The sequence below is a fragment of the Astatotilapia calliptera genome, chromosome 2 (genome assembly GCF_964374335.1).
Source record: "Astatotilapia calliptera chromosome 2, fAstCal68.1, whole genome shotgun sequence".
Lineage (NCBI taxonomy): Eukaryota > Metazoa > Chordata > Actinopteri > Cichliformes > Cichlidae > Astatotilapia > Astatotilapia calliptera.
The window spans coordinates 32,931,621-32,945,711 of record NC_137423.1 but is presented as its reverse complement, the minus strand read 5'-3'; the positions used below and the strand labels follow the sequence as shown (position 1 = coordinate 32,945,711).

The window sequence follows — 14,091 nt, the reverse complement described above, 5'->3', positions numbered from 1 at the left end:
TGATTCATCTTCCTTGACCTTTCAAAGTGATGCATACGGGCTTCCTACATTTGACCGCTGTACCTTCAGCTGGAGAGCCTTTTACAGGCACAGACTCTCAGGAGAACAAACCTTGCTCTTTGTCTGCATTCATTGTCGACACACTCCTCTGTCTCACACACAAACACACACAAACCTATTTTAGTCTTTGTGTTAACTGTTGGGAAATTTCTCTATGAAGCTCCTCTGCCACCTTGGATCCTTCACAAGCACTTAAAATTTCACCTCTGGAAGGGTTATTCATGGTCAGAGACGGGACAACTACCCATATACACATGGGCATGAGTACACACACACACATGCACACACACGCACACACAGAGCCAAATGTGTATCTGTCTGTGCAGTTAGTTGTGGACTTTCTAAAACAGCAGCAGGAGGTTCAGAACAGTCTTTCCTGCCATTTTAAATTCTTTCCTCACGCATTCATGTTGACTGCCTAAATATGAGGAGAGACTGTTATTGCTCTCTTTTTTTTTTATCCTCCGTGCTTTTCATTTCTCGTAAAGCCTGCATGTGGTGTATATTTGGGTAAACAAGCAGACAACCACACAAATATATTCTGTCCACGGCATCGTTGCTTTCATATTCATTCGCTTCTGCAAAGTGATGGTGGGTCGGGCTTATTGCCTTACTTTAGATGGCAAGGCGACACAAGTTTTTGAAATATGAACTGCTGAAAACTGAATGAAACGATGTAATATGAATTCACCGAAGTCATCATCTCTCTCTTCTAAGTGCCAGTAATCACTGTTTTTGTTTATGCACGCTGAATAAAAATGCGTCTAATCTTGGACTGATTCAGTTAATGACACACGCAGAAGATCGTCCATCTATAACTCGTTTTGGTTGTACGGTACACTTAAGCTGGGCAAACACTGTGCGATTTTTTTCAGTCGTGTTATTCAGCTTCTGCTCAAACTGTACGATTGACTTGCAGGGGTTAGAAGTTCGTAGGTCACGATGCAGGGTCTCACACTATACGGCCCGATGCTCTGATGCGACCCGAGTGCTCAAACTGTGCGTCCATAAAAATGAAGGTAATCTGTCGCTCGCTCTCCCTCTCTGTCTTTCACTCACACAGACACACCACCGCCATCAACTTTGCTAAATTGCTAATGAAAAACACTGATCAGGCAGCTGTGATTGAGCAGCAGTGTAAATCCAACTATTTTTACGGTTGTTGTGGTTGTGATGATTTTGTGAGGCCACATGGAAAAGGCTCGGATGAGCTATCCAAAGCTCATCCGAGCTTTCCAAAATTCTACAAGTGCCTCCATCGCTTGCGTCCAGATCACATGCTGTACTGCCGTACTACTCCGTCTTTTTCACTGACGTTTATGTGTTTGCACGTGCGCAGTGCGAGAAGCTGCGGTGACACCCTCACGACGGTCGTGACTACCAAGCGATTGATGATCGGGAGCTGGTCGTGAGGTGTTAATCGCTTCTCGTTACCCCACGTATACTACACGATGCACGACGCACGATGAAGGCCAAAATCGGGCCGATCACCAAAACGGTTGCACGACTGAAAAATCGGCTCAAAATGGGCCAAAAATCGCACAGTGTAAGCCCAGCTTTAGAGATACGCTTATACACCGCCTGGGGTTCCTTAACAACTCCCAGCAACATCATTTACAACAAAAGATCTTGTTTAGTTTTTTTTTATTAGGAAAATATACATTCTGCCTGCCTCAGCAGACATTCAGTTAATTAACTATAGATCTTATCTCAGGAGTTTAAACAATATTCAGCTTTACACTCAACAGTAACTAAAAATACAACATCTGGATGATAATCTTGCTCTGACTGATTAAATCTATTGGGACCTGTTGTGGTCATTTACATTTCTTTTCAATTCTTGGACTCTGCAACTGTGGCTATGCATGATTCACAGTTCAAAATAATCCATATTTATCTTAAGTTATCTTATACTAGGCCTTGGTGCAGCCCCTCAGTTCCTCGAGTGTCTCCCTTTAATGTCACAAGCCCTTTAAACTCTTGTGATTTCTTGTGACTGTGTGCAGTGAACTTGCAGTCTCGTTAACTCTGAAGTGAAGAGTCAGGGTTAGCTTATTAAATACATTTTGGAAAGCCAGAAATCTGTTGCTGTCTACATATACTGAAATTCATATTAACTACTTACACTCGTAGTCCAGTCAGAACCTCATAGATGTAAAACATATATTGAAAATTTACTCTAAATAAGTGAATATTGTAGTTCTTTCAGGACAGCAGTTTAACTGCAAAATGGGATAGATGCTCAGGAATCTTGTTATTATATATAACCAGATTACAGTCACTTGGCAACCAGTTGAGTCAAGTTCCCTATCGTAAAGAGACACATTCCAGGATGAGTTACGCTCATTGGCACAGACTGACTCAGACTGATTACAATATCATGGCAACCTCTCTGAATTTCTAAATTAGACAGCGATTATTTGCAAACCTTGACCAATCTGAGAGTAACTGCAGTCAGTCTAAGTTGGGCCGTGAGTGTTTGGAGGCAGGTTGCCTTTCTTGAGGTGACCTGGGCAATTGCTTTGTGATGAAACGTGGTCGCCAAGAGATTGAAGGTATTGCACGCTCATCCGCTGGTAACTTCAACTACTTGCATTCAGGAAAAAAAATTCCAATAGTTGATTATGTTAATTTGGCTACGCCTAGAAATTCTGTCCATAAAAATTATGAACAGAATCGGTGACAAGGGGCAGCCGCGGCGTAGCCCATCACCCACCAGGATCGAGTCCGACTTATTGCCGGCTGTACGGACCAAGCTCTTGCAACGGTCGTATAAGGACTGAATGGCCTGTAGCATGTTCATCTGGATTTAGCATTTTCAGTGGGAGAAATGTTTTGTCACTCATCCAAGTGACTTCCTTCCTTCATGATTTCTTCAGATAAGTGAAGAAGTCATTTGGATGAGTGACTTTTTATTTATTTTTTATTAACTTACAGGGAACCATAGTAGGTTCCCTGTAAGTTAATAAAATGCCAATATTGTTGTCTGTTAGCTTTGTTTTTTTGTGTCTTAAAGGTAAAAAAAAAATCAGTCAGTGCCACATTTGTGATTGTACCTGAATTTGAATATTTCAGACTGCACTTAAAAGACGCTTAAAAAAATTTAGTTGAATATAATACTTTACCTTGGATTCTTTGATCTTCACGGCGATGACCTGTTTTCTCTGGCGAATGATCTCCACCAGCTCATCACACTCCTCTACCAGCTTAGCTTCATGCATGGCTGTGTTCACCTGAAGAGAAGCAAACACACAACTTAAGAAACCCTCACAGCCTCACTTTAAAGTCAAACTGTATATTCACTGACTTGCTCAGGTTCAATGTATCTTATATTTTGCTTTTGGTGTCTGATATCAAAAATGTGTCTGCACATTTTTTTTTCTTCCTCGTTCACATGCTCTCGTTGGGAACTTTGTAAGACTTTCGGAGTGGCAGGAAGGATCATTTGCATCATCGCATACAGAGCACGTCCTATAGTTTTCCATTTCATTAAGAATTCTGCACACCAGGAAAAGTGCCTTAAGCAACGTGCACCTGGATTAAAAATAACTTGTGAAGAACAAAACAAGGAAAAGCGATTTCCAACTCATCAGCTGTCACTGGGAAGATCATAAATCAATATATTAGGTACACGAATCCAAGGTTAAACAAAACAATTCATAAATACACATAAATATGGCAAACTAATTGGTCAGCCAATTAGGGGGCATTGCAGGTAGTGAGAAACCGACATTTTAATGTACACTGTAGATGGAATTTATTATTCATTCGCCAAAAATGTTCTTGTCCTTGCTGGAGCCCATCTCTCCTAATAAAAAGGGTTACTGTGCAGTTGGATTTGAAACACTGTTTTATACTTGTATGCAGCATGAATTTATTACAAAAATGGTGCATTAAATGATTAGAGTTACACTATTTAAAAAAACATGTTTACTTAACTCAGAAAAAGCCAAGGTGGATTATTTGAAAACTCAAAGGCACCCAGAAAAGGTCTGTGGAGACAATAATTAAATCACTCATAGAAAATGCTCACACCAAGCCAATTTAATAGATTCTGTGATTGTTTCAGGACCAAAGTCACCAAGGCAACTCTTCATCAGTTCACCATTTCACGCCAGCACTAAATGAACATCCATCTTCAAATTTGTGTGTGTGGGTGGGTGAGGGGTTTTTTTGGAGACACTAAGGGTGTTTGCTGAATTTCAACAATGAACCACTATTAAGCAGTTTGCTCATTATGAAATATGCATACAATTACTGCAAAAGCTTTAGAACCACTTAGGGCAGGGTTTTAGATCATAAAAAAAGATACTCCAACTTCACTGTTGAACCAAAAAAGAGAAGAGAAAATCTAAATGGCAATTTGGTTGTGATTTCTGATTCATGAGCAAACAAAGGTACAAAAAAAGAGACAGAAATGACATCTATACTTCCAACCTTAACTGTGTCAGGGTTTCTGGGTCGTTGACCCAGTATTTTCAGTTCACGTTCACTGTTTATCTACTGCCTGTTCCACTTCCTGTTTTATTGTGTTAGCCTTGGTCTGTGTGCATTATGTTCAGTCCTCTTCCCATTTATCATTAGTTCATTATGTTCAGCTGTTCACTCACCTGTCTCCAATCGTTGTCATTGTTAGTCATGTATTTAAGCCCTCTCTTCCCTTCAGCCCTTGTCGTGTCATTGATGTTATGTTGTCGTTTCCGCCTGCGTTCAGTCAGCTAGCCATTCAGTCTTTCAGTCAGTCAGTCAGTCCTTCATTCATTCATTCAGTCAGTCAGTCAGTCAGTCGTCCAGCCAGCCCTTTCCTACTCCTGTTCTGTTTGTTCACTCCATCGACAATAAACACCAACCTTCACCTACCTACCTGTGAGTCCAGCATTTGGGTCCTCCTTCTCTCATCCACGACACTAATCCTGACAGACTGGTTTTAGGTCTGGGCGTACCTTACTTGCTTCATCTGCTCTAATAGTCATATTTTTTTAAAAATAATTTTTATGTTTCATACAGTAACATAAAGATGCACAAAGCTCATATCTGTTATCTAAGATCATGTTGTAACAGAGATGTAATTGGCTGTATTTACACCTGTGCAGAGGTTTACTGTAAGTGCAACCTCTATATCTCGATGAGTGATTTTGTCTGTAGGAGTCACTTCAAACCATTACAGAAATTACAAATATACTCCAGAATAAAAAGAAATAAAACTAACCCAGCAGGGTGACAGTGGGAATTTTTCACCCAAACTGGAAACTTCAGAGTTATTGAGAAAATTCAGACAAGAGGCTAGAAATTTCACTTCAAATAAGACGTTTTCAGAGGCCAGAAACATTTACAGAGAACAGTGTTCCTTGAGCTGCTTCGCTAGCTGCTGTAGCGTTTGTTGTCACAAAAAGCTACAGGTGAGTGTTTCCTGCAGGGAAGGGACTGTGGCAAGAGCACTTTTGTTCTTGGCTGGCAACCATAACACAGTAGTACACAAGGAGATGCACTGCGAGGAGACCTCTTTTACTGTGGCACACGCAATCTTACAGAGGTGCAATGATGACATTTAAATTAAAGATCACAGCAGTGATAACAAAATACAGCAGAGCAGAATTTACAAAGATAAATGCTCATGTGGGATAGAGTAGATTTAAATGAGTAGATTTTTTTTTACATACAAACAAAAAAAATCACCTTGATTAAGAAGTGTTTTCTTAATGTTATTAAAAATATACAGAATGACGTAGATGCACATTATGATCTCTTACTTATCCACCGATCGACTGATATGATCAAAGGAATTCATTGGACTGTGTGTTTCTAAACTGTTCAATAACAGAAAATAATCCATATATATATATTTAGAGATGTCAACAGTACCAACGCATACAGTACCTTTTCACACCAAATTGTGAGAAAGCAACATTACTAGGTAATTTTTTTAGTTCTGTAGATAGTATAGACAGGTGTGCCGTGGAAGATTATCTGGTTCAATCTGATTAGTGATCGGCGTGAGTAACGGGCAGAACAATTACATTCTCTTCCACTAGAGGGCAGTGCAACTACCTGCTCTAATTAAAAGGGTTGCCAATGCCAACTGCCAGTAAGACAGAAGAAATTACATTTGGTGGTGCGCCATGTGACTTTTCTAATATGAAATATGTGTCTTGGTTCAGGGTTGGGAAGCACTGACTACCCAGTCTTTATGAAGAACTTCGAGAGGTCAGTAAAGGTTCTGATTCAATAACAATTAAATATTAAAGAGTTTCCCTCAATGTTAACCTGGCTGGTACACATGTTAACCTTAACATGAGTAGGGGGACAGCCAGTTAGACGTAACTGTTTATCTACTATCACTCACCCCAATTAGCTATTTCTCAAATTATTATTAAGACTATAAAAACATTATTACTATTGATGAAGATTAAGATGATTAATTTATTGATAGAAGTAGCTGCTCAAAAGTTTCCTCAAATATTTTAAGGGCACATTGCACACAATACTGAGATGTGCCAAGTTTTTGGCTAAGGTCTCTTTTCGAATTCCCTTTTCATTGCAAAAGTACTCATTATATCCGTCAAACTATGCCCTATTTGTCATTTCTAGTAAGTTTTGTACTAAAAATGTCAAATCTGTTATGTGTAGACGCAGAATTGGTTTATCCCTTGAGTTGGGTGCACACAGAGAAGATTTTTCCTGCACAACTATTGCTCAAAACCACATAAATCTTTTTTTTTACAAAAAATCTGGCTTCTTGCAAGAAAACTATAAAGAAATGCAAGGTGGTTTAAGACTTGCACAGTACTGGATCCTCTTAAGGATGGCTTTGAGCCAAAGTAGGCCCTCACATGGTGAGAAAATCACAGGGGCACACAAACACAAACAACACAGTTCTGCAAAAAGCCATTTTATGACTGCAGCTTCGTAATTAAGCAGGATGAATGCAGCTATCCTGGGTCACTGTGAATTACGACTGGGCTACTTAGCAGCGTAGTTATGGAAAATTGTTCCCTCCTCGTTCCCCCTTCTCTCCGTCTCTCTCTCTCTCTCTCTCTTTTAACCTCACTCAAATTAGGCATTATTAGACTCCTCTGCAGGTATACTAAAAAGCACTGTGCCAACTTCAAGTTAAGGTCTGTTATTGGAAGAATAACCACATATAGCAAGTGTTAAGAAACCTTTCACCTGCTCCTGCTCTTAAAATATTTATGAAAACTAGTCAGGGTGCTAAAATTCAATAAAAACATCTCACTTTCAAATTTCTTAAAAACGTTTGGTTGATGATAATTATGTTTAACACATGTTCTAATTTGCTCTATTTAATCTGTCTTTGGGAAATTATTAAACTCTCCAACATCGGATAAATAAAAGTATTTGAATACAATATATTAGGCAAACTAAATGGAATTATGATTTATAAGGATTATTACTTTAGTCAATAGTAATATAATAATAATGTTAATATAGAATATCCTCCTCATTAATGCAGCTATGACTTAACCACATCCTTTTCAGTGCTTTCTACTAATTATTAAAAGTATATCTGACAAGCATGTTTGTATATGCTATTATAATGACATTATTTTAGCAAAAGCAAATGCAGATATCAGCTGAGTAATGTTACAGTTGGGTACAGCTGGCAGCACATATTTCTCTCTAATAAGCTACCACAGTTCTCATCAAGTTGACATCCTATAGCCTGTACTGAACCACAGCAAATAAACACCATATCTGCATAGCTGATCTACTGCTGGTAATCTTCCTCAGATAAATCAAGACATCCAGCACAGAATTGTGCTGAGAAATGGAGAGTAAGACGGAAGAAAATAAATGCAGTTCCAACAGTATGGGATGTTGAAATCCACTGTCCCACATTATTACAAAATGTTCTGGATTGTGGCTCACTTGTCCCCTTTCCTCACATATCACCGATCGATGTAATAGGCACAAGTCCCAATGAGAGGTTCATTTATTTATTTATCATTTTAGATGTAGCTGATTCAAAGTAATTCTTGAAGCAAGTATTGCTACTCAGCAACCATCTGGTAGTTATATCGAATTAACAAGACTTACCTCCAAAAAAGAAAAGATAAGCGATACTTTAATGGGACATAATGCATGTATAAAATCACCAGGGAAATCTAATTAAAGTTAGCGTAAGTTTGTCGACTTTATTTCTACTACACACGCAAAAGGTTTTAATATGTTACAACTTCATTCAAAGCTCAGGTTATCCCGACAGAACAAAGTCAATGCTCATTCACTATATGGATAGAGTAAAACAACAAAAACAGGAAGTATGCTCATCTACATCTCTACTGTGGACTGGTAGCACTTTCTGTTACAGCTTGGCCACATCGTTATAATAGTGGGGTATGAGTGTGAAAGCAAATATAATGTGGAAATAATTACAACATTATTACAAAGTAACATCCAAATAATAACCAAGTAATATCTTGTATGAACAATGGATCTAGCAGAGAGGTACTAACTTTAAATTTGTATAATTGGTTAATAACAAGACCAAATGGGGCTAATAATGACAATATAAACATATGCCTGTAAAGCAGGACCAATTAGTAGTCATACAGTAATATATAGGTAACCATATGATGACCAGCTGGAACTAAAATGGTAACATTAGTTCATTATGATTTTTATATAATAACTTAAAAGTTTCAGTGATATCAATAATAGGGGAACACTGCTTTATCATATTAGGATACTATTGCCATAATGCTGGAATTAATCCAACCTTACGGCGCCAGTATTCTTCTTTGTTTGAAGGTTATCATGTAAACATATTTAATTCTGAGGTGTATTGCCTGGAAACATAGGGCAGTTTCTATGCAATAACCAGGACTCAAGCAGGCTGAATGAAAGATGTCTGGTCATTTAGGTAATAAGGGATAGGTAATAATAACTAAGAATCATTTTTCAAACGTCAAAGGCAACAATTAAGTGATGACTTCAAGATTATTAATAGTGCGGGTTTATGGAAGGTGCAAACCACTGGTTACACTCAAAAACAAAAAGACTTTGCCTGATAAAAACAAAAACAAAGATATTTGTTTAGCAACTATCTATGAACACTTTTGAAATGTGAAGTCGAAACACATATCCAACTCTCCTTTTCTAAAAACTGGTAGTAAGTAGAGAGACAGTATTTTAGGAGTTGTCAATCATCAGGAGGTGAGCTAAACTCAAAACGAGTCTTTGCTTGTTAAATTCCCCCGATTCTGAGATTCGGCATTGCAATTTCTCACTGTGCTGTCATTTTAAGAAAATCCATTGACTGCAGACAAATGAGATGAATTGTGTGTGTGAGTTTTAATGATGCTGCAGTGCTCAATCTTGAAAATACTATTTGCTTTTGTCACAGAAAATCTCACAGCTGAATCACCATAATAACATCACAAACACAGCAGAGAATGCAGCTAAATTAGCCGCCCACCTTGACATTACAAAATCCCAACTTGTTTTCTTAAACTGCAAATCTTTACAAATGCATACTGTGTTAACAAGCACTGCTCACGCCCACACCGATGTATTTTAAATTCTAGTTAACAAGCAAAGGTTTCACCGCATATCAATTGTGGCAGGAGTGGTAAATGATGTACAAAATGTCTAACAGATCTTGTAGATTTCAGATTGACATACATCAAGAAAAGAAATAGTCTTTTATCCAAGAAAACTGTCGAAACAGATATATACAAATCCTGTTGTGCTGTACATTAGTCTTAAGCCACCCCTCATTCCTTTATATTTTTCTAGGAAAATGCGTGCATTGATTTACTGAAACATGTTCAAACATACATATCATATAAGAAAAAACAATTAGCGCAAGCTAGAAAGTCAATACTTTGTTCGTCAACACAGCCTGAAATCTCTTAGGTAAACTTTCTTATAATTTCTTTAAACAGTCTTCAGGAATAGTTATCCAGGCTTCCTGAAGTGCATTCCAATGCTGAAAAATGAAACTGAATTCATCACTCCATAGGACCTTATGTTACTGATTTCAAATCCAGGTCTTGTGTAATTTGGAATTCCTTATCCTTTGTTCCCCATTTTCCTTCCTTATGAAAGGCTTCTTGACAGCCACCCCTTCTTCTGAGACCATTTCACTCTCACTTGGTGTTGGCTCTATCTGGTAGAGTATCACTTCCTGTTCCCGTTACAACACACAGACCTTCGCACCCTTGGAAAACCCATAGCTAGCCAGGCCCCTGTGGCTGGTGCACTTGAAGGTAGCTTTAGTTCTTCCCCTAGCAGACTGTTCCGAGCACCCGGGAACACAGGGTGGCTGGCTTAAATTGCTGTCTGTCTGAATGGTGTCCAAAATGCTTTGCTTTATAGATAATTGGGAACCTTTTTGGGGAAAACCTGTTCTTGTTAGGAGAGACTGCATCTATCCTAATTTGGATGGAGCAGCTCTCACTTCTACAAATCTGGCCAAATTTAATAAACCCCCCCAAAATCTGACTATCCAGAGTTTGGATCAGGAAGCGGAGTTGCAGACTTACACGCCTCTCTGTAGCTTCTCTCCTCCTGCTATCTCCCCAAAACCCCATCCCCTTAGAGACTGTGTCAAAACAAAAAAACAAACCAAAAATCAGCAAAAAATTATTTAAACACAAAAAAATCACACAGAAAGAACAATACTGTATCCACGACTGCACCAAAGAGTAAAACAGTGAAATGTGGATTATAAACATTGGGTCTCTCTTTTCTAGTCCCCTGTTAGTACATGAATTAATCTCCCACTACAGCTTGTTAATCAACCAAAGACCAAGACAGAGTTTTAATTCATTTGAAAAAAATGATGCTTAGCTTTGTCCACCCTAGCTTGAAAAACTCAAGAAAAGTTTCATTTGTTGTTATCTATCGTCCACCTGTCTGTTTTTTGTCTGAATTCTGAGACTTTTTATGTGATTTAGTTCTCAGCTCAGATAAAATAATTATTGTGGGAGATTTTATCCATGTAGATACTAAAAATGACAGCCTCAGCACGGCATTCAATCTATAATTGGACTAATTAAAATGACATCACACTAGCTTAGAACATCCTCATTTAGCCTTGAAATCCAGTTTATCGCTCTATAAAAAAGCCCTCCGTAAAGCTAGAAAAACTTACTATTGACCACTCATTGAAGGAAGTAAGAACCCTAAATTTCTCTTCAGCACTAAAGCCAGGCTGACAAAAAGTCAGAGCTCTGTTAAGCCAAGCATTCCTTTAAAGTTAACGAGTAATGACTTCGTGAATTTTGTCACAAATAAAATTGTAACCATTAGAGATCATCATCATCATCATCATCATCGTAAAAGAGGAATCTGCAGAGGAATGTGATACTTGAAGAGTTTCAGTCAGGTTTCAGAGCTCATCGCAACACAGGAACAGCTTTAGTGAAGGTTACAAATGATCTGGCCTCTGACAGTGGACTCATCTCTGTGCTTGTCCTGCTAGACCTCAGTGCAGCGTTTGATACTGTTGACCATAATATTCTATTAGAGCGATTAGAACATGCTGTAGGTATTACAGGTACTGCGCTGCAGTGGTTTGAATCATATCTATCTAATATATTTACATTTGTTCATGTAAATGGGGAGTTGTCTTTACACACTAAGGTTAAATATGGAGTTCCACAGGGTTCTGTGCTAGGACCAATTCTGTTTACATTATACATGCTTCCCTTAGGCAGTATCATCAGAAGAAATAGCATACATTTTCACTGCTATGCAGATGACTACCAACTTTATCTATCATGACGCCAGATGACACCCACAAATAATTAGTTAAACGTGGATGACCTCAAATTTTCTGCTTCTAAATTCAGATAAAACTTAGGTTCTTGTACTTGGCACTAAAAATCTCAGAAATGCAGTGACACTGTGTAGGACCGCTTTCTTCTATTTGCGCAATATCTCCAAAATCAGACACATCCTGTCTCAGAGCGATGCTGAAAAACTAGTTCATGCATTTATTACTTCTAGGCTGGACTACTGTAATTCCTTATTATCAGGATGTTCTAAAACTCCCCGAAAATCCTTCAGTTGACCCAAAATGCTGCAGCAAGATTACTGACAGGGACTTGAAAGAGGAAGCACATTTCTCATATTGGCTTCTCTTCATTGTGAAATCCAGAATCAAATTTAAAATCCTCCTCACATACAAGGTCTTGAATAATAATAATTGACTACTTTGAGGAAAAGTATAAAGACACGATTGATTGCTCAAAACTTTTGACTGTAATAATTACAGAACAGTGACAGCCAGAGCAATATATGACTTCCAACATTGGCTGCTGTAGCCAAAATGGCACCTATCTTGTAAAGACGGCTAGGCAAAGTTCAAAGCAGTGGTTAACCTTTTGCTGACACCAGAACAGTTACATTTTGAATACGCTCTATGCTCAATCCAGTCGTTTGCTCGCTCATATTTCTCTTCATTTTTTCTGCCTCTGTTTGATTCCGCCTGCTTCTTACTGTCCCCAGTTTGCCTCTTTAAGTGTGACATGAAGTCCTTAAACAGATGCAAGGATTTAGCGTGACAGCTTTAGCTCTGATGCTGTCCACAAATTCTGGGATAGCACCCAAAGATTTATGACATCCAGCTGGCACCTGGCTCTAAAAATGGTTTATGTATGTAATAGAGTAAAAGAAAATGCAACCGTGAGATCAAAGTAATGGATGTTGTGTCAAAGAAAGGTGATAATTGGAAACGCCTCACCAAAGTGTTTATTTACTAAGCAGATTGACTGCATTTATTTCTGTTTTTCAGGGTAACAACTTCTAACCTCTTGTCTTCTTTTACTTTTCAACAGAACAAAGTAACACAAACATCAATCACTACTAATTAAATTATCATGCCTATTATCAAAGGACACCCATCATTATCTCTGCTAATCATATCTCAACACGCATTTGATGGATTACCATGAAAATTTATATGGACATCCATCCTTCCCAGACAGTGTGCCTTCATTTTCTTTGGTGGTCCTTCTTCTATTTGATGCAAATAGCTCTATAATTATTAGATAGACTCACTTCTTTTTTTTTTTTAAATTATATCTTTATTTGGATTGGACAAGAAAAAACCATCTGCATAGCAGTATATGAATAACATGGGAACAAAGTCCTTCCAAGTCCAGGAGAGCAAATGATAAACAAAGTGATCAGCGGGTGCATATTAACCTCCACTAGCTATTACTAGGAGAGTTGCTCGCATGCTCTCCCGAAGGAGATATATAGAACACATTACATGGAACTATAAACACAAACTGGGGGGGGGGGGGGGGGGGGGTGCCCATGCTGCAATCATGGTGAACAAATAAGTAAATAAACAAGCAATAGTAATAGAGGTAAATGTAAAAAAAACAAAAAACAACCAAGTAATAGTGAGATCAAGTGAAGTCAGCCCTCGTGGGGGTAATGAATTGGATACAATTGTTCCAAATTTGGTAGAATTTGGCTTTTTGATTTCTTAACAGATATGTAAGTTTTTCCATCCTAAATATCTCTAAAATGATCCCAAACCAGTCATCTAGGGTAGGCTGGGCTGGGCTTAACCATCTTCTAGTAATTGTTTTTTTACTTGCCACCAAGAGTAATTGTATGAGGTGCCGTAAGGGACATTATTACTGAAACGCTCTCACACACACAACTGAAACGCTCTCACACACACTACTGAAACGCTCTCACACACACTACTGAAACGCTCTCACACACACTACTGAAATTTTAGCTCTCACACACACTACTGAAACGCTCTCACACACACTACTGAAACGCTCTCACACACACTACTGAAACGCTCTCACACACACTACTGAAATTTTAGCTCTCACACACACAACTGAAACGCTCGCACACACACTACTGAAACGCTCTCACACACACTACTGAAATTTTAGCTCTCACACACACTACTGAAACGCTCTCACACACACAACTGAAACGCTCTCACACACACAACTGAAACGCTCTCACACACACTACTGAAACGCTCTCACACACACTACTGAAACGCTCTCACACACACTACTGAAATTT

General features: G+C 38.5%; 1 protein-coding gene across 5 annotated transcripts in view; it reads right to left on the bottom strand.

Annotated features, from left to right (window-relative positions):
* The window catches only part of mid2 (midline 2), a 175,477-nt gene that overhangs the window by 36,186 nt on the left and 125,200 nt on the right, over positions 1 to 14,091 (bottom strand). For all 5 annotated transcript variants that reach the window (XM_026142972.2, XM_026142964.2, XM_080289240.1 and 2 more), the window contains one exon: positions 3,186 to 3,293. In XM_026142972.2, coding sequence (XP_025998757.1) covers positions 3,186 to 3,293 — 108 coding nt within the window. The remainder of the gene's footprint in view (positions 1 to 3,185; positions 3,294 to 14,091) is intronic.